Below are 20,838 nucleotides of genomic sequence, written 5' to 3'. Positions count from 1 at the left end.
AAAAAAAAGGATGCCTTGTCCCAGCAGGAGCCTTATAATGCCACAAGCTCTCACCCCATGAAAGAACAATCTCTCTCTCTCTCCTCTGTTTCTTTCTCTCTCTCTTCGAACTTCTCATACTTCACGTAACTCTCTGTTTCTCTCTGTTTCTCTCTGCCACAGCTATGGCGGACGGAGCAGTTTACGCGCCACCTTCCTCCGACGTACTTGATTCCCTCATAATTCCCGGTAAGAATCTTGAATAATTCATGGGTTTTCCGGCAAATTCTGAGCTGACCCATTAATGTTTTTCAGGCGAGTTCATCGGAGAAACAAACGAAGACGAATTACTGGACGGAATATGGCGGCAAGCTTCAAAAAAACGGCGGCTGTTGGTGGATCAAGTTCAATTTCTAGAGAAAAGCTTCGAAGTGGAAAACAAACTGGAACCAGAGAGAAAAACCCAATTAGCTAAAGAATTGGGTCTTCAACCAAGACAAGTAGCGATCTGGTTTCAAAACAGACGAGCTCGTTGCAAAACAAAGCAGCTAGAAAAGGATTACTTGTCACTCAAAACCAGCTATGATAATCTCAAATCCAGCTACGAAGATCTTGTTCGTGAAAAGGAAGAACTTGAAACAGAGATTCGGAATTTGGAAGAGAGATTAGCGATTGGAGAGAAAGGGAAGCGAATTGATTATTGTTGTTGGGAGAATCAGAACTCATCAATGGCGGATTCTTCACATGGGTTTGAAACAGAGCTGTCGGATTGTTTCTCGCAGGTTGAAGAAGAGAATTTGAGTCGGGATTTGTTGCCGATTTGTTTCCCCAAATTGGAAAGCTGTTCTTATGATGATGATTTAACAGATGGTTGTAATTTAATTGGATTCCAGATTCAAGATCAACCCTTGGGTTTCTGGCCTTGTTGACACAATTTTAATCTGGAATTACTCTGTTCTTCAATTATGCTTAAATATACTTATTTTAAAGCTAATAAACTTAAATTATGTGGGTTTTCTCAATATTTTTTTTTTTTTTTTGCCTAAACGCTACATTAATCATTAAAATTTCATAGATTAACGTGAAATATTTGTATGTATATAAATAAATATATATTTATAATTCTACGGGATGAGACACCCGTGCAAGGTCCTCAATTTTCATTAGGAGGTCGAACCAAGGACCTATAGAAGTCGGGGCTACCCTCCCTATGGCCAAATAGTGTCCAGAGGAAGGAGTTTAGAGGGCTTATAGTAGCACGGACTTATTTTTCTTTCTGGGTCATGCGAAGGGGGCCAGTCCAAGATCCTACTCTTGCTCTACAAAGACAACAGACGCTCTCAACGCCTAGGCGCCATTCTCTAAGTTATTCCAGCTTCTTTCTGAGTTATTCCAGCTTCTTTCTGAGTTATTCCAGCTTCTTCATGATTTCGTGCCGCGAAACAAAAGGGACGTCTCAGCAGAAGGAGTTAAAAAAAGTAAGGGAAAAAAATAAATTTTGAACCGGGTTAAATTAAAAATTTAATCTCTAAATTTTGAAGTTTCTGTCCAAGTGGTCCTAAGGTTCAAAATTATAATAAGTTTAGGGTTCCATTAGGTATCAAATCTCAATTTATATTTAATAACCCAATACGAAGATAAAATTTCTAAATTAGAGCAATGATTGTAATAGCTCAAATCCACTGTTAGTAGATATTGTCGTTTTAGAGCTCTGTATCGGGTGGGCTCCCCTTTAATGTTTTTAAAACATGTCTACTGTGGAGAGATTTTCACACCCTTATAAAAAAAAATGTTTTGTTCCTTTCTACGACTGATGTGAGATCTCAAAATCCACCCTCCTTTAGAACCAACGTCATTGTTGGCACACTGCCTGGTATCCACACCGTTTGGTGTCTTCCCTTTTTATGACTCAGAATCATCGCTGACACACCGTCGGGTGTCTAGCTTTGATATTATTTGTAACAGTCCAAGCCCACGCTAGTAGATATTGTCTTCTTTAGGCTTTTTCTTTCGGGTTTCCTCTCAAAGTTTTTAAAACGCACCATAAGAAAGAGGTTTCCACATCTTTATAATAAGGCACATGAATGAACAATAACCTCGAGAACATGGAATTAAAGTTAAAAAAGAGTTTTAAAATAACATAGTTATTACTTATACGAACAAAATGTATCATTATTTCGCTTAGACTAATTCTCGATCTCTTAAGAATTTTATTAAGAAATATGTGAGTAACTATAAAACACGAACGTAAGAGAATGTCGGGACTATCAAGTACCAAATTCGAATTCTAAATACGATTCATATGAAAAAAAAAAAAAAAAAAAAAAAAAAAAANTGTTTTGTTTGGTAGCTACGCCACGACTTTAAAAGGCTACAGCTGTTAGGGAAAGCTGAGGTGACACTTAGATTTCAACTTTAAATTAAAATTAAATATAAATAAAATAATATTTTGGATAATATTATATATTATTTATATAGAAACGTCACGTTTGTTTCTTTGCCACAAGATTGTGTCCACTACACTAAAATCTTGTCCCTGCAATCATCTGTGGACGCGTGGAATTTCTCGCTCCTAAAATTAATTGTCTTTTTCTCTCTCTCTATATATATATACATAATTAATTATACTAATTAATAAATAAATAAATAAATAATTTAATAATTTAATCCATTTGGCCTTTAGATTTGATTAGTTCGATCAAGCTTATAATCGAACTGAAAATCAAATCCAACAAGACATTACCGTTATCGAGCCTGCTTCAATTACAATCTCGATTGGTTGAAAAGTGACCAATAGTGTTGTTTTTCGATCGTAACTACAAACTTGTCTCTTAAAAGATATTGTCTCCATGCCCTTAGACAATTGCAATCTCGGTTGCTTGAAAAAAGTTGACACTCTCCATTCTCGTGTGACTTTGATCTTACCATCCTCTAGATTGATCTTCCTACACTCGGTTATATGTCCCAAGAAACTTATACGTTCTTGTGCGAACAAGCATTTTTTTTTTTTTTTTTTAATGGACATTGGTGATGCTGAAGGGCATGCCAAAAAGATGCGTCGAATTTTTCTTTGATAAGTTCGTAAACTTCGAATCTTATGTTCCTTTCTTCTCGGGATGACTGGAAGAGATTTTTGGCCTAATGTGCATCTGGTTTCGTCAATGGATTTCTGACTTATTTTCAATTGGATCCTTGTGATTTCAAATATTACAATTCGATATTTATGGTTTAATTAAATCCAACTACTGTAATAAATCGTTTCTTATTTATCAAAACAATAACTCATTTTATCTTCTTTTAATTTGATCTAAAACGGTCTCACTATCTATTAGACAATACTAACCCTAAATTCTAACCCTAAACCATAATCGAATAGGGATGACCTAGTTAGATATTGTCCAAGCAAGCCAAGTGTACTATTGTATAGGTTCTCGAGACACTAAGATTATAATTAGTTTATAATAGATATATATACATAAAAAGCTGAATGCAAGCTATCTTTATGCGTTGATCGACCTCTTCCTTTAGAAGTATTAAATCCTCATATAGCATCTCGTTAAACATTTCGATAAGAAATGTTGTGCGGACAAATTGTGATGCTGAATTAGTACTTAGATCAAAGTAGTTATTCTAGTTGAGTTAAAAGTAATTTTGTGTTAGTTGATAATAGAATGACTTTTACTATTTATAATTCAACAATTCGACTGGAACCAAGCTCGATACACTTAATTTGTTGGCTTCCGAGCCATACGTGAAGCTTACTAGGCAAGTACTTGCTCACATGGTGCAACTATTATTTATAAAATTATGTGAAAAGTTAAAATTTTTCCTTGCTCTTTATTAGAATGTACACGGGTTACGAGTTGAAAAAATTTCTTATACCAATTCGAAATTTTAAATTAGTTAAGTTGGTAACCAAAACCGTCGGAATAGAATTTACAACTCAATTAACCCTATCCCTCTGTTTTCTGGTCAGTGCGAGTTGTTTTTTTTATTTAATAAAATCCTACTTATCCACAGTATATGTTGCGTTGTAACCCTTTTTCAATTCGACCAAAAAAATGTCTAGTTTTCGTTTCTCGAAAAATTCAATTAATATCGAAAAAAATCTAATCCAACCCACCTTTATAATTTTGGTTGGATAGTATGGACGGGTCCAACTTCCCCCTACTCGATAGTTATATGCAGTAAGCCGTTGTTGCCTTTTGCTTACATTCTCATATAACACAAATTTTAATTTCTCAAATCTTGTTTTCAAAATGTCTCTGCCCTCGTTTTCTAAAACTTTTTTTTTCTTGAATCAGGGCCAAAGGCTCGAGCATACGTCGCTTGGTCGTAGGCGACGTGAAAACGAATAGACTCAACTCACTTGTTGCTGAGAAGTGAGTGTCGCACAATCGCAAGTCTACTGCTATCTATCGACTCATCAAATCATATGAAATCCGTTCCAAATTTCAATCTTCAATTGCCATCCAAACATAAGCTTGTAAAAAAAAAAAAAGAAAAAAAGCGAGTGGGGAACATAAAAGCCACCTGGCAGTGAAATGTCATTCCACGTGTCAAGATATGAGATACTAACAACACCCATTTTAGAAAACCAATGATCGTGAGCCTATACCTCATAAGGATTTAGATTCATCTCCCACTTACTCCACATTGTCCACCTCAGTACAAACAAATCATTCCACGTGTCAAATTATCAGATGCCAACAACACCTATTTTCAAGAAACCAATGACCGTGAGCCACATGTTCGTGTCTTGATTTGTAGCAAAAGGATTTAGATTCATCTCCCACTAACTTCCACATAGTCCACGTCAGTACATGCCACGCAAAGGCAGATCCATAAACCGTCTGGCCCACGTGGCCGCAGGGCCTACGTGGAGTTTCAACGTGGCAGTAATCAACGATGCTAAGTAGGGCCCAGCGGAAAAGGAGATAAGATGAGTGGGGTCAAGCGTTGAAGAATAAGAGACAGAGGGCCATGTGGGCAGTGACAGGACGAGATTGAGAAAATGACGTGGGATCCATGCACCCACGTGCGGACCATGTCCCATTGTTAGTTCGGACTCTGCTTTGATTTAACACACGTCTTCAAAACCCTAATAACCTGTCAACACCACCTTTTCACCTTTAGATTGGAACCTAACATCTTCGATCACTGCACATGTTTATATGAAAATATCAATGTCCATGTTTGTGTCAATATCGATAACTATAGTTAATTGAAATATCGACGAATGTTCACGTGGAAAGACCACCGATCATAGAAACTCGTAGATTAGATATTTTATGAATTTTTCAATAAAACTTTTGATTATATCTTTAACGACTTGAACGTGTACTTGAAAAGATTAAAATTCGTGGATTTGGTCAACATAGTTTAAGAAGAGACTTCTTTTATGCCTAAGTCAACATTGATCGATCCTTGTCTAGGTCATGTCATTCCAAATCATTGATCTGCTTTCACGTTGTATTACTTATTATTATTATTATTATTATTATTATTATTATTATTATTATTATTATTATATATATATTTTTTTTGTACCATCATTCGGCAAAATGATGTTTATTCCTACCAGACATGATTTGCCTCAAAATGTACTATAAGGGGAGACCAAGTAGTTGTTTAACCTCGTGTGACTAAGTTTTGTAATATCTCTTACTCACATATTTTTAATGCAATTGACATTCAAAATGTTGAGTTTCAAATTATTTTAAACTAATTTATTCATTCGGCTTTTATAAAACATTTTCTCTCAAAACATAACTCGAGGCTCGATTGTACGCCAGAATTGTTTGCGAAGTATGATTTTACATGGCTGACTTGTTTGCTGGATTAGAAAATGTGTCATACATTCATTGTCCCGCTACTAATAAAATGTGATTGTGACAAGTGGTTTTAGAGCTTAGTTAGCTCCTTGACCTATCGAGATTGAAACAATGCTGACGAAAAAGTCGATGCCTAAATCGCTAGCCGATCGACTTACCTTGATGGAAGAAGAAAGGACGTTCTTAAAAGAAATGCCCAACACTATGCATTTCTTAGAAACCCAACTAGTGGAAATAGATGAAAAAGTTGGTGATATAGACGCTAAAAAGCCTGACCGAATGAGTTTTCGATCAAAGAGTTGATATTTAAGGTCTGATACCAAATGATATGATATCAGCCCAGGGGTTCTGATACCAAATGATATGGAATCACTACAAAGGGAGTAAGATTCGGATTACCTTATTGATTGAATATCTCAAGGCAAAAACACTTGTTTGAGATTTCATATCTGCTTGAATGATTCTTGTTGATCAAATATCTCAAGGCAAGAATACTTGTTTGATATTCAAATCACTCCACATGCAAGATTGATCATGTCAAGCTTGAATGATTCTACATGCAACCTAAACTACATAGAATTGCAGAGAAACTTAGTCATTGGCTAAAGAAAGCACAAATGCTTCTTTTACTCTATTTTCCAAGTCTATCGTACAAAGATAAGATACATAACTTTATATAGCCTCAAAATAAAAACTTTTAGGTAGCCAACATGTATACTTTATGGCTATAATTAACTATTATGTAAATCAGGCTTAAAATACATTAAATAAACGACATAACTCACAATTATGATCCATCCACAATTTATAACAATGAAACTTGATTCTTTCTCATTGTGACGTGAATTGAAACATCTTTTGATAATTTTGACAACATTTTCTTCACATCTTGCTTAAAGTTTATATTGCATGATTGATGATTGTGTTCATATCAGACTTCCTATAAGAAAAAGCTACTCGACCGAGTAGAACAGAACACAGAGGTAGCTTCGAGAGTTCTGTTGTACACATAGAGAAACGTGTCGAAGAGTTGGATAGTTCACATAAGACCATGCTAAAGTTATTTAATGAGGTTGTTGAAGACTACAAAATAACTTAAAAGATCAAAGACTTGTCAGGAAGTGCAAAGAACCAGTCAAAGTTCTCAAAAAAAATGGGGTTTACGTCTTACAAAATGATTACCCATATGGATGAAAATTGAACTAGTAACTTAGAAGAAAGATTTTATGAGAAGGAAAAGGTTAGGCACATAATGGGATATGGTTAGGTAGGGAAGAGAGATGTCATATTGTTAGTAGTCAAATTTACCTTTTCCTTTTTCTATGGAATGATTTGTTTGATCTAATGATATTAACAATTATTTATATCTGAGTTAGAAAATATGATAACTTACCAAAAGAGTCATTAAAATTAGTTTGAATATTCTCAACGAAACCAAAAGAAAAAAAATAATAAAATAAAGAGGAAGATTTGGAAAACCGAATCAAATGAAAAAAAAAGAGAAAGAAATACAAGTAAAGAGAGGAAAATTTGAAAAATAGATATAAAAAAAATACAAAGAAATAAAAAATAAAAGAAAAGAGTTAGGAGTATACACATAGAAGACCAAATACTAAAAAGAGAAAATAGGATCCAATGTTAACAAAATCAAAAGAAAAAAAAAATAAAAAGAAAGAGTTTGTAGTAAGAATCTATTAGAATTGACCAATAAGATTCGTAAAAGATAAGCCGAGTAGATGCATGTAAAATAAAAGATAACAAAAAAAAAAATTAAAAGATAAAGCACGTAGATGAAATCAGAAGAAAAGGAAGTAGTCATTTAAAATAACTCCATCAAATTCTTTCTTCCAAAAACAGTAATAATAGAAAATGAAATCTTAATAAAAATAGAATTATATATATCAAAATCTTCCTACTCGAAGAATCAGTCCTATAGTTTACAACTCTTCTTTTTATAGTAATTCGACCTCTATCTATCTATCTATCTATCTATCTATCTATCTATCTANATTATATATATCAAAATCTTCCTACTCGAAGAATCAGTCCTATAGTTTACAACTCTTCTTTTTATAGTAATTCGACCTCTATCTATCTATCTATCTATCTATCTATCTATCTATCTATCTATCTATCTATCTATCTATCTATATATATGTATGTATATTATAACGTTCCAAGACTTTACTCATGCAAAGTCTTTAATACTTGCATGAGTCTAGCACATGAACCATTGTAAGATTTAGAGAATTGAACGTGAAATTGATGTCGTTGGTTCATATAGGTTGACTTGGATACAAAGAACAAAATTGAACTTTCATTAAGGATAAATTGGTGACACTAACCTAATCTAATCAGGTAAGTGACTTACTATAGAATAGGCTAAAAATTGTGTGAATTATGGTGATGTATGAACTGTGTCGTATGATGCCTTATGTTAGTATATGATGATGTATGAGGTGTATTGTACGATGCCATATGTTATATTATATGATGATGTATGAGTTGTATCGTATGATATCGTATACTAGTATATGATGATGTATGAGCTATGGTGATGTGTGAGTTATGATGCTTGATGATGTGCGTAGTATATATATATTTCGATGAATGACGTACTCGATATGCTTGATGCTCTTTATGGAAATATGATGAATATGATGATTGCATGACGTTTACCTTAATATGATAATGTTTTTCATATTGAGCATGTTATATGATGATGAGTGCCATATTGTATCATGTCGTTACATTGACATAGGACACAACCCTAAGAGCGTGAAAATGATATAATATGAATATCCACGAGTAAACCTAGAGTAACAAAGAGATGAGATTAGAGGGTTGTGTTAGAAGAGATATTATGATGGATTTAGAAGGACCTCAGGTATATTATATGTTCATAAGCATAGGGGTACTTTCCCTAGAGATAATGAGTGCAGACGCACACAGTATGATGATGAGTGCGAATACGCACAAATGTGGGTGTTCATGAGGCACATGACACTATGGGGTTCCGTCAACCTCCAGACGTCACTACAGATTAGATTGACTAGAGGGTCCAGGCGGTGTGCGAGCGCCTTAGGGATTCACACTTGCACGTTTGAGTCGTGTGTAGGGAAGTACTACACATCCAATTTTTCCGAAACTGGAGGCCACCCATATGATGATTAGAGATGTATCCTTAAATCATGATTTCATGTGTTTCCATTTGCATGACCCCCAATAGTGGGGCCACTTATGAGTATTCTTTGAAATACTCAAGCGGTGTGCCACATCATTTTTTTCAGGTAAAGGAAAGACGCACTTGTACTAAGGACGGCGACATTACGAGCAGAGACTGTGGCACGTGAGTAGATTCATATTTAAACTTCTAGGTTTAGGTTAGAATAGGTTGTTATGCATTTTATTGTTTTAAATTATTTTGTATTGCTCTTATTTTCTCTAAATTTTAGTATTTCTTATTTAAGCACGCAAGACCATGACTATGTTTTTCAGAGGAGAAGTTGTTTTAAGTGTTTTTTGAAGTTTAAGTTATAAATGATGTTCATGTAAGAGTTATATTTTCGCATTATAGATGAACATGAGACTTTAGTAGCGACTCTGAGTATGTGGAAATTTAGGGTCGTTACAAAGATACGGTGAAGTCGAAGTGATCCTAGTCGACCGAGTTAGGAAAGTTTGAAGACAAGTTGGGAACGCGCCGAAAACCTAGACTCTGCCGCGATCCATATTGTTGAATTTAAATATAGTACGTTGACAGAGACATTAACCAATTAGGTGGGAGAGTATGTCACGATCATGCTTGTCGAAGACATGTTGCTTGTGGACATGTTGTATTAATTTTTATTATATTTGCTTTCATGTTGTATTGATTTTTATTATACTTTCTGTATGACCGTTCGTCAAAATCATGTCTATTCTTATCAAACAGGATTTTCCTCAAAATGTATTATAGGGTAGGACAAGTAGCATCAAACCTCCCCTGATAAAGTGGTGTAATATCTCTTACCCACATGTTTTCAATACAATTGACATTCACAATACTTTCTTTTAAATTGTTTTGGACTAATTTCTTGTTCACGTTTTGTAAATCATTCTCTCTTAAAACATAACTCGAGACTCAACTGAATGTTAGAACTGTCTACAAAGTACGGTTTTTGCATAGTTGATTTGTTCTCTAGATTAGAACAAATATCACAATCGTTGTCTTGCTGTCAAGAAAGTACGATTGTGACATATGGCATCTTGAATATGTTCGAAAAATCATACTCCATTAAGAATGTCAGGCATTGTCAGGTCTGAATGCTTGAAAATTAACATAGGAATGAATTTTATATTAAATTATGTGGTATTGTGATTAATGTAAGAGTAATTAGGGTTTGATAAGTGGTAGTTGCATCACTTAAATGATGGATATGACTTTCTATATATACATTTTGGCCATCCAAAATAGTTGTTAACGTTGTATATTTAATCGGCTGAAATCAAGAAAAGGAGCCATCACTCCTCGGCTCGGTTGTAGCCAGCTCGATAACACCCTTCCTGCCCTCATTGGCTTAGTTTTGAGGAGCCTTGCAAGCCTTCATTCCCATTTCGAGCCATTTTCGCATAATAGAAATGTGTAAAATCTAAAAGAGAAATTCACGCATGCATCATAGACCAACATTCTCATAATAGGTTAAAGATGAGAGCATGATTTTTACTATCAAAAGAGACCAATATTTAAGAGAAATTCACGCATCCATTAGAGACAGACAAATCTTAACTTCAAAAATGAAAGTCCTTTTGGTGTTAGCTCATTGATTCAGCACCTTACTCAAGTTAGGATTACAATGCTCGATTCTTCTATAAAGAGGATGAATCGAGCTAGAGTAAGAACCCTCGAGTGCCCGTGTTCTTCTTAAGATGTGTGGAAATGCCCAAGTTGAGATAAAATGAACTTATTTTTTATTTGGTTATCGTAAGAATAATCTAACCACTTCCACACTCAATGAATAATGGTGTGTTCCCTTACACGATTTAACTTTCTAAAACCCTAGGTCGAGCCGTGCTTGTTACTATATAAACAGTACAATTTTCACCCATGGCCACAAATTCTCCCTACCTCCACAAGCGTCGTACTCTCTTGCCTTATTGGAGTTAGATACGTGTATAGTCACAATAGATGTTGAGAAATCAAAGAACCTACCATTATTCGAAATTGGTTAATGTCCCTTGTACACATAGATGAGTAGTTGCTACACGACCTACTCACGAAAAAGTAGGACAATTCATGCACATACAGACAGATCATTAGTCTCAAAGCCACTCCACTTCACATAATCTGAAGTAATTTTCATGCACATAATTAGGTAAATTACTGTGATACCCATGCATACCGCTATGTAAATTATCTTACGTCTTATGTAATTCCGATGTACACAAGTAGATAATTACTATAACGTTGACCGATAGCCGAGTCATCGACCGGAGCCGAGCCGCACAGTGAATGGAGCCAAGCCATATGTAGGAGTTGGGCTAAGGTTGCTGGAATTGGGTTGAAGTTGGAATGGGCCTGATTTGACTTGGAAATTGGGCTGGGCTGTAGGTGTAATGTTGGGCTGGACTGGTGGTTAAAGTGGGCTTGGGCTTATTTGGGTTGAAAAATGGCAATTTATTGGGGTGAACGAGTCCAAACAACTCGAACTATGAGAGGTCTGAAAACTTAACCACTTCACACTTTTTTTCTTCCACAAATAAACTTACCCTATCCATTATCGGAATAAACCAAAGCATGTTCGATGACGTTCGGTACTAGAGATGTCCACGGAATGGAGCGGAAAAGCCTTCCTTATCCCCAACCCTCCCACCTATCATTGACCAACTCCGCAAAATTTTCCATTTATTTTTTAAAATTTTCCATTTAATATATATTTAACATGTGTTGAATATTCTATATTGAACGGGGTGGGGACCCAATGGAGTGGGAATGGGGATCTCGTGTGCGAGCCAGCTTCTGGGTCAACTTGTGTGGTCCTACACCCCTCCTCTGGAACGAATTTACAGTATAGAGACCCTGTTCACGACATCGTCGGTCATTTCTACATGGTTAGGGCATCTAGTTGTCTCGAAGCACTTTCCCTATCGGACCTATGCCTACCTCAATAGTATGAGTACCTGAGTGGAACCTCGATGGAATAGGTACTGAAAACTCTAACGACATTGTCTTACTACTACCATCCTGAAGAGCTACCTTGGTCGTTCTTGGTTGTCATGGAGGTATGCTAGGTTAGTAAGAGCTTCTAGGTAGTTTAAAACTCATCTATCGTTTTTAGGACACTTGGGGTTAGCTCCTCGGGGCTAATCCAAATCTTTGGTGCACTCAGGTCTAGACCTCTAATTGTTGCTCACGATCTTGGGGTGCAGGGTCAATTAAAATCGTTTTGACCTAGGTCAACGTGTAAACCGTACTAGTTCGAGCACCATTATCTTAACTGAGTTCTCTCTTGCATGTTTTACTAGGGAGATATATCTATCGATCACCTAAGCATGTAACCCATAATTTAAACTTCACCTTAGACATATGTGGGAACTGAGAAGGTTTATTGGATTCCTAGGGGGGCTAAGTGGGTTAACGAGTTCTTCTGGCTCTAGGTTACTCTGTTCTGACTCGAGTCTTCCTTAATCTTGGAGTACTATGGTCTAGACCCTCTAACCCTTGCTCGTGATCCTAAAATGCTCAGTCTATTGGAGGCGTCTTGACCTAGGTCATGTTCTAGCCAACCTAACTCTGATGTCCTAACTTTGTGCACATAAACACGCTATATAAGGAGAACACTTAGTCAAACACCACGTTCCAGAGGGAGATAGCATCCATCAATCATCCGAAGCACACACCACAATAGTCCATCCTCCTTTCTAACACGATTGAAAGCATATAAAATAACATTTATCACAAATCTCATCAAAAGGGTTATTTTGGTAATATCTTACATCATGCATAACATACTCATCTATATTACCCAACTCATATCCAAGTCATGCATATTCTCTTTTAGCTTTACAAAATACATAAAATAACATACTTCTCGGAAATCTCAACTGAGGGGCATAACAGTAATTTTACCATATACTTATAGTACATACTCATCCAAAAATATCTTTCCGAAGTCTTTAACATGCATGTAATGATAAGGAATGCTCATCCAAAAATACTAACCACCTAAGGTAAGGAATGCTGGAATGCTAGCACGATCCCTACAAGTATTACTTGCTTGGATGATGCAAGCCTTTTTGAGCTAGATTTTCCATGTGTTAGGAACTCCAAAGTTCGTGAATTTCTCTTAGAGGTCCTAATTCAAGCCGTAATAAAGTCAATTTTGAAGTCAGAACGAAAAATAATCGTACAGGAATCAAATCACGTCAAAAACTAACGCGTGAATGGATTAGAGAATACACACGAACCACGTTAGTAGAGTTTCCTTTTGATTTCTTCTTACTCAGTCGCTAACGCGTGTCAATTTCTTCTTCCTCACAACTCGATTTTCTAGATTTTCCTTATGATTTCGTGTTCATCCCATTTTCTTTTGATTTTTATATCTTTTTCTACGCAACTTGAATCAACTCGATTCCTTCACCAAATTAGTAGAGCTTTAATCAATCTTTACATAGATATTTTTATCATTTACAAGTTAAACAAATAATTCGACCCATTTGTAAATTCTTCTTTTCTCAAGACCTCTTAAATTAATCAAATCATCACTCGAACAAAAAAAAAAAAAAAAAAAAAAAAAAAAAAAGNTCAAGACCTCTTAAATTAATCAAATCATCACTCGAAAAAAAAAAAAAAAAAAAAAACAAAAAAAAAACGTTTATATCTGTATATAATATATTGAACGCTTAAGTATCGAGAAAGATACAATAACATAACATAGCATCCTAGCATATCACTTGCTCGCTAGGGTGGACCGATATTTATACTTGATGGCCCAAAAAAGGAAATGCAAGAAATTCAATGCACTAAGCGCACACATGAGCCAGTAGAACTTATGAAGATCATAGTGATTGATGTCTTGGCCAGACAGCCAAGGCGAGTGGGAAGACTTGGCAGTGACATGGTTGACAAGGGACACAATAACGGAGCTTAGATAGTAGCCAACCGCCAATGAAGCCCAAGAGAGAGCCGTAGCCAAAGACCTCATGGTAGAAGGAGCCTCGGTAAAGAAAAACTCCAACAACCCCGCCAACGTGAACAAATCAGCAGACCCCAAAAACAAGTACTGGAAGCCAATCCAAAGGAACGTGATGGGGAGCGGGTGGGCGGCCGGGTGTGCGTCCGCAATAGCCTTGCGCTTGACCTCGATGAGGGCGGCGATGGCCATGGCGACAATTGAGAGAAGTAGGCCGACGCCAATGCGTTGGAGGTGAGTGATACCGGATTCGGTTCGGGTGAGGGTGCGAGCGAAGGGGATTATGAGATGGTTGTAGAGTGGGGCGAGGAGTATGATGAAGAGTACAGGGAAGATAGGGAGAGAAGCGGGTGGGAGTTTGATGGATCCGATTTTGGTGTTCATAGTCGAGGCTTGTTCGACCGAGAAGGTGGAGAGTTGAGCGAGGCAGGAGTTGAGGATTATAGTGCATGCGAAGATTGGGAGGAGTTTTAACACTATTTTGACGTCTTCAAGTTGTTGGGTTGTGCAGCTTAGTGATGGGTGGAAGGGTGGGGTTTGTATTGCTTTGTTTAGGAATTTGAGGGTTTGGGTTGGTGGTGGTGTGGTGTGTGTTGGCTCCTTGGTTGGCTTTGGGGTTGTGGTGGATGGGCTTCTTGTCATGCTTGCTACTGCGTTTGATGCTGTTTTGTTTCTCCTTCTACCGTTCAAAGGTGCCGCTACCAATACCTGAATCATCCAGATGATCGTTGAATGCAATAATACTCTTAAATTTTAAAAAATAAAAATCTTTCGGATTCAATAATATCTTCAAATTTTAATGATCTTTTTGTTAATAACATAAATTTTTTTAAAAAATTTAAGAGTACTAACGTTCGAACGTTACTCCAAAATTTTAAAAAATAATACTAATATCTGATCCTCAAAACAATTTTCATAAATTTTTAATAATACCCTTAAATTTTTTGAATTTGGTAAGAAATTGTTTATGACATAAAAATTTTAATAAAAAATTTAAGAGTACAAATGTTAGTCTTAAATTTGAATACCGATACCCTTCATTTTTCATTTTTGTAAAGTTTTAATAATACCCTTCAATTTAAAAAGCAAACGTTTGAATCTTTTAAGAAATTCCAAAAATACCCTTAATAGCATATAGACATAATTTTAAAAGTTTTTAAAAAAAATTAAGAATTTTAAAAGTCTTTTTATCATTTTTTACAAAATTTGACTCTTAGATAAGAACCCATTACTTTAAATTCATAGAGGTTAGATGAACACGACTTTTCACACTGGTATGATATTGTCGACTTTGAGCATAAGCTCTCATGGATTTACTTGGACGTCCCCAAAAGGCGAGTAAATTAGGTGACGTGGGACATACATTTTTATAAACAAAAATTTAGATAAAAAAAAAGAAAAAAAAAGAAAAAAAAGTTTTACCTTGAGAATGGTGGTAAGAGGAGCAGCAGCGGGGATCTTATTACGATAAAAACAGGAACCAGCAAGGAACAAAGGAATAGACACCAAAATAGCGATGGTTGAGATTCCAAACCCCCACTCCCACCCCAAGTTGTCTTCCATCCACACCACCAACGTCACCGCCACAAGCGCCCCACACGACAAACTAAACACAAAGTAGTTGAAGAAACTCGACCTCCCCTTCCTCCCCTCCGCCGTCCCCTCCTCCAACTGCTCCGCCCCATGCGCCGGCAACGACCCCTTTATCCCCCCCACCCCCACCGCCACCAGGTACAGCCCCACGAACACCACCGCCGCCGATGCCGCCGTTGCCGCCTTCGCTTCCACCGTGAGAATCACCAACCCCTTTTACACCCAATTCCAAAAGAAAATAAAAAAATAAAAAAATCAACCCTTTTATGTCGTCAACAACACACTCTCCCCTCATGTCTTTTCACACCAAATTATTTATTTATTTATCATTTTCCTCCATCCAAATTATACGTCATGCAATTTGTAAAAGCTGTGGGAATACTATTTTTTTATTTTTTATTTTTTATTCATCATAATCATAAAAATTTTATAAGTCGGTGAAAGAATTTGAACCTACGACATTTCTTTAACATTTACCTTAACTGGGTTGACCTATGTTCAAGTTTTGAACGTAACGTGAAGACGACGGTATGAAATTTGTTTTTTTAATTATTATAAAGATGGGTTTGTTGGGATGTGTGTCGTTATCTTGGAAAGAAACGGGTACATACGTTATTTTGGCTGTGGGGACATTATTTTCATTCAATTCATTTCATTTTCCAACTCAATAAAAACAAAGCAAAAATTATTATTTTTCTCACTTTCTTTTTAAAAATTAACTTTTAAATAAAAAAAAATTACACCCATTTAAATATAACTTAGTATATTGAGAGGAGAGTACGAGTACGAACCAGAAACTCGAGAAGAGAGGAGAATAGGAAGACGTAATAAGTGGTGAAAAAGGCATCGGAGAGGAAGCCACCAAGAAGGGCGAGAAGGAAGGCAGTGCCCATGAAATTGGTGACATGGTTAGCGGATTTCGTCGGTGAAAATTGCATGTACTTCCTCAAAAACATCACTAAGTTGCTTGCATTAGCCAAAAACGCTAAATTCTCGAGTACTTCCACTCCTAATATAACTCAGTGTTAATTGACATGTACTACAAAAACAAAAAGGAGATTGGAAGAGTTCACTAACCTAACACAAACCCAGCTGCCCTCATGCCGCCGTGCCGCCCTCTCACGGCCGGCCTCCTCCGCCAGTCGACGTAGCCTTCCCATACGCCGGGGTCGCCCTCCTCCTTAACAACTTCCTATTAACAAACAATCCAAGAAACATTATAGAACGATCAAAGGTTGACAAGAAGGAAAATTGGAGAAACCCACCATTTTTGTGAATGGATGGAGGCGATTTGAGTGGAAATTTGGGGTTTTGTTGGGGTGGCTGAGGTGAGCTGAGGTGAGTTGATATTTATAGAGTGAAGAAAAATTGGAGAGAGAGAGGTTTAAGGGAAACGCTCCTCTCTTTAACAAATCTGAATTATTCCTTTTTACTTTGGTACCGGACAAGAACAACTTTTAACTATTTTTTTTTTCAATTATTTCACGTAATTATTATTGTTATATTTTATAAAACTAAATAGTGATCTATAAATTATATGCTTTTTGTGATTTGAAATATATACGCTTTTTTCTTTTCTTTTTTTGGTTCGGTTTAATTCAATAAATTGCTTTTAAGTTCATATTTGGTTGCGTAAAATAATTTGCCGCTGCTATTTGTTGGATGAAAGTCCCATATCGCCTAATTCAGAGAATCATCATGGATTTATAATCAAAGAACACTATCTCCCCTTAGTACGAGACTTTTTTGGGAAGCCCAAACAAAACTATGAAAGCTTATACCCAAAGTGTCATATCTGTTAGACGAACACGACTCTCCACAATGGTATGATATGCTCCACTTTGAAGGTGGCTGGTGTGGGGGTGCGTTGGTATCGTATATGTATATATATAAAAAAAGGCTGGCATTTAGGAGTGATCCTTCCTTTTTCTTCCAGTGGCGATCTCACTTGAGAAAGAGAGTCTGTGCTTAGTAGCGCGTAAACAGAACACATAGCTCCATAGCTGAACACATAGCTCCATAGCTGAACAGACTTTGTTTTGGGCTTCCCCAAAAGGCCTCATACGAATGGAGCTAGTATTCCTGACTTATAAATACATGATCATTCCCTAAATTCGCCGATGGACTTCCATCATCCAACAATATCGAGTTGTTTGAGTCATTTATTCAAATTTTATTTTTTAATAAAATTTTAAATATTTAATTAAGATTTGCAACTAATTTAATTTATAAAATTTTATTTCTTTGAGCTAATGTAACGAGTACAGATTCATCAGATATTGTTCTCTTTGGAGTTTTTCTCAAGGCTTTAAAACTCGTCTGCTGGGGGAAGGTTTCCACACCCTTATAAATGGTGTTTTGTTCTCCTCTAATAAAAGTAATTAATGCATAATCGAACGTAGTCTAACGTAGTTAGTTTGGAAATAATTTTAGATTATGATAAGTTGTAAGAAACATGAAAAGGAAAAGCATAGGATTGAAAGGACCTTTTGGCACTTCAAAATTCAGACTTTTAGACGTTATAGAAACCTCTTTATAGCAACACTAGATGCACTCGGTGTTTTTTATACAAATTTTTTTGTTTGATTTGATTTATATTCAAAATGCATTCTCTCTACTCTCGATAAAATTATTATTAACGAAGATTATTATAAACATTAAAGTTCAAATTTGTACTTAGAACAGTAGGATTAATCACTGACTACCACCCATAGTCGATGGTCATGATGGTAGAGTGAGGTCGGTGATCTTCGATAACGAGAGACATTGGTGGGCGTCGATGGTTATGGTGATCGCTGGTCGAAGCGGTTGACGATAGTCATTGGTCGGTGGTGGGCGGTTGGGCATAGGCTATAGGTAAAGGTGAAAGTTTAGATAGAGATTTGGGAAGGATAGTTTGAAGGGCATCTTGGTCATATTTGGTAAGGTTGAAATTTGTGCTAACAGTTATTCACCACAAAAATGATTTAAAAGGTAAGTTGTTGTGATTATTAAGGGTGTCTATATGACTAGATAACCCAATCAATCTAGATGACAAGTGGAAATACAAAATAATACAAAATAATAATAATAAAATAAAATAAAATCGGGTAAGTAATTGTATATGATGATGACAAGTGGCTCCATTATCGGTTTGGTTGGAAGAATTACTTTATGTATGATGACACGTGCCCATTGGCCCCTGCATGTATTATATGTGTGATATTATGTTATGTTACACTATATGTCAAATAATATTTATGTATCAATTAAATGTCATGATATGTTACGATAAACTATGTTATGTTATGAGATGTCATGATGTACTATGATTGTTATGTTAGACCATGATATGTTATGACATGTCGTGATGTACTATGTTATGTTTATGGTATGTCATGATATGTTGTGACATGCCATGATATGTTTTGAAATAAGAAAATCTATGATGCGCCGCCCCTCTTGCCAGCGAGTGCCAACCGACCAGCAGGTCTAGGGGGTGTGCGTATCCACTCGGTGGGCCCACACTCAACTTAGGCCAGACTGAAAAGCCGCATAAGAGAATGAAATAATGTTTTAAATGATAGGTCTCCCATGTTGTATGTGATTGGATTCCTGACCTCAATAGTGGAGTCACTTCCTTGGTATTTCTTAAAATACCCAAACCTTGAGCTAATCTTATATTTTAGGTAAAGGACACCCATGTACGGATGACAGAGTCGTCGCATTAAAGACCATGGAACTTGTGTTAAATAGTTGCACTTGATTTATCTCGTTGCCCTCATGTTAGATCAAACCATTGTTTTACTGCTTTCTCATGTGTTGGATTGATTTAAGGGTTTTATTTTATCTTATTACGTGTAAATCCATGACATCGTTGCCAAATTGTTGTCTTGTTGTCTCGTCCCCTCGACTCAACCACACAATTTTTTTTTACTCTCGATTCCACCAAATCAGCGCACCAACTTGAAGATTTGTGGACGTTGAGTAGTTGCCTCACTAAATTCTTGGGATTGATTTCAACTCGAAACTTTCGCATAATTGTTACGATGAAAGATGATTTTACAGTAATTGTAAATCTTGTGCTCGAGTAATTAGTTACCATAGTTCATACAGAGAACCAGAACATTGTTTTAGACCATTATTGATAATTCATAATTTTTCAGAATCGATCACAAATGTCCACAAGTTGAGTATTCAAGTGTCGTTATTTGCCGATTAGGGTTGAGCTAGACGATCATGATCTAAGAAGAGTCATGAACGTGTACCCCTATTTTAAAAATAAATTAGTCTCTTAGTTTTGTTCGTTAGTATCGTATATCTGTGTGCATATCTAACCCCAACAAGAGAGTATCTTACTAAATATATTAACACTCGTGTTTTTTAAATTATAAAAGTCGAGTCATAATATTTATAATCCAAGCTGGCAATTGTTATTATAATAAAATTATGAATATTGAAATCATATATGTATATCTGTCACACAGTTGTATAAAGTTAATATTGAATTAAAAAGCTATTAATTTTTCCATAAATGATTTTGGATTCTTTTGCATGTGTTGTTGACCATAAGAGAAAATGGGTATTAAATGCAAACTTAGTGATAGCTTCATCATGCAAACGCATACCCATATGTATATCCAATGTTTCCAGATTTAATTTTCTCATCCGTAATATATATATGTATTTATTTCTCTGATTTTGTATTCACTGAAATTAAACAAACAGCATTTATATCAAACGAGAAGCTTAGTCTTTAGCTACCTTCGGGATAATATCTATTTAATGCTTCGATTTTACGTTCACAGTAGACAATATTATATCATTGTAGAGACTCGTTGTTCCTAACACTGACTATCAGAGTCATGCTTTTAACTTAGCCATGTTATTCTCGAGTATCGAAGAAATAAGTTGTAAGCCTCAAAGGTGTAGTCAAAGTGGCTCAAGTATCGAACCAACTTTGTTCGAGGGCATCAAGAGAAGGAGACCTCGAGGTAGACTATAGGGTGTGCTTTGCTAGAGGGGAGGATTGTTGAGGACTATTAGGAGGAGACTTTTTTAGAAAAACCAAAAGCAAAGGTAGGAGAATTTATGCTTAAAGTGGACAATGTCGTACCATTGTGGAGGTTCATGATTCATAACAAGGTTTGAACTTAATTCAATTTCTAAATTATAATTTTATTCATTAGCAACGGTAACGACCGTAAATTTTCTGTTTAACCTAAGGTTGCTACTGTATACATATCATGAATATTTAATACGGAAATAATAAAATTAACCTT

General features: G+C 35.9%; 2 protein-coding genes across 2 annotated transcripts; one reads left to right on the top strand and one right to left on the bottom strand.

Moving 5' to 3' along the window:
- On the top strand, positions 1–1,001 carry LOC111805287 (homeobox-leucine zipper protein ATHB-20-like). Its single transcript, XM_023690279.1, has 2 exons — positions 1–228; positions 295–1,001. The coding sequence occupies exons 1-2, from the start codon at positions 165–167 to the stop codon at positions 906–908; spliced, it is 678 nt and encodes a 225-aa protein (XP_023546047.1). The 5' UTR covers positions 1–164; the 3' UTR covers positions 909–1,001.
- A 12,653-nt stretch (positions 1,002–13,654) lies between these two features.
- Positions 13,655–16,945, bottom strand: LOC111805275 (protein NRT1/ PTR FAMILY 4.6-like). The gene is made up of 5 exons (XM_023690267.1): positions 16,843–16,945; positions 16,655–16,769; positions 16,369–16,586; positions 15,407–15,790; positions 13,655–14,692 (listed from the first exon to the last, which is right to left on the bottom strand). The coding sequence occupies exons 1-5, from the start codon at positions 16,843–16,845 to the stop codon at positions 13,742–13,744; spliced, it is 1,671 nt and encodes a 556-aa protein (XP_023546035.1). The 5' UTR covers positions 16,846–16,945; the 3' UTR covers positions 13,655–13,741.
- Positions 16,946–20,838: the final 3,893 nt, after the last annotated feature.

This window comes from Cucurbita pepo, chromosome LG11, assembly GCF_002806865.2.
Source record: "Cucurbita pepo subsp. pepo cultivar mu-cu-16 chromosome LG11, ASM280686v2, whole genome shotgun sequence".
NCBI classification, from domain to species: Eukaryota; Viridiplantae; Streptophyta; class Magnoliopsida; order Cucurbitales; family Cucurbitaceae; genus Cucurbita; species Cucurbita pepo.
This window is presented reverse-complemented; position numbering and strand designations above follow the sequence as displayed.

What these genes read in the sequence shown, in the direction of transcription:
- LOC111805287 (XM_023690279.1), top strand. Translation starts at nt 165, where the DNA reads ATGGCGGACGGAGCAGTTTACGCGCCACCTTCCTCCGACGTACTTGAT. An exon ending in TGATTCCCTCATAATTCCCG is followed by an intron (nt 229 to 294) that starts GTAAGAATCTTG and finishes AATGTTTTTCAG; the next exon opens with GCGAGTTCATCGGAGAAACA.
- LOC111805275 (XM_023690267.1), bottom strand. An exon ending in GGCAGCTGGGTTTGTGTTAG is followed by an intron (nt 16,587 to 16,654) that starts GTTAGTGAACTC and finishes GAGTTATATTAG; the next exon opens with GAGTGGAAGTACTCGAGAAT. An exon ending in CTCTTACCACCATTCTCAAG is followed by an intron (nt 14,693 to 15,406) that starts GTAAAACTTTTT and finishes TGGATGATTCAG; the next exon opens with GTATTGGTAGCGGCACCTTT.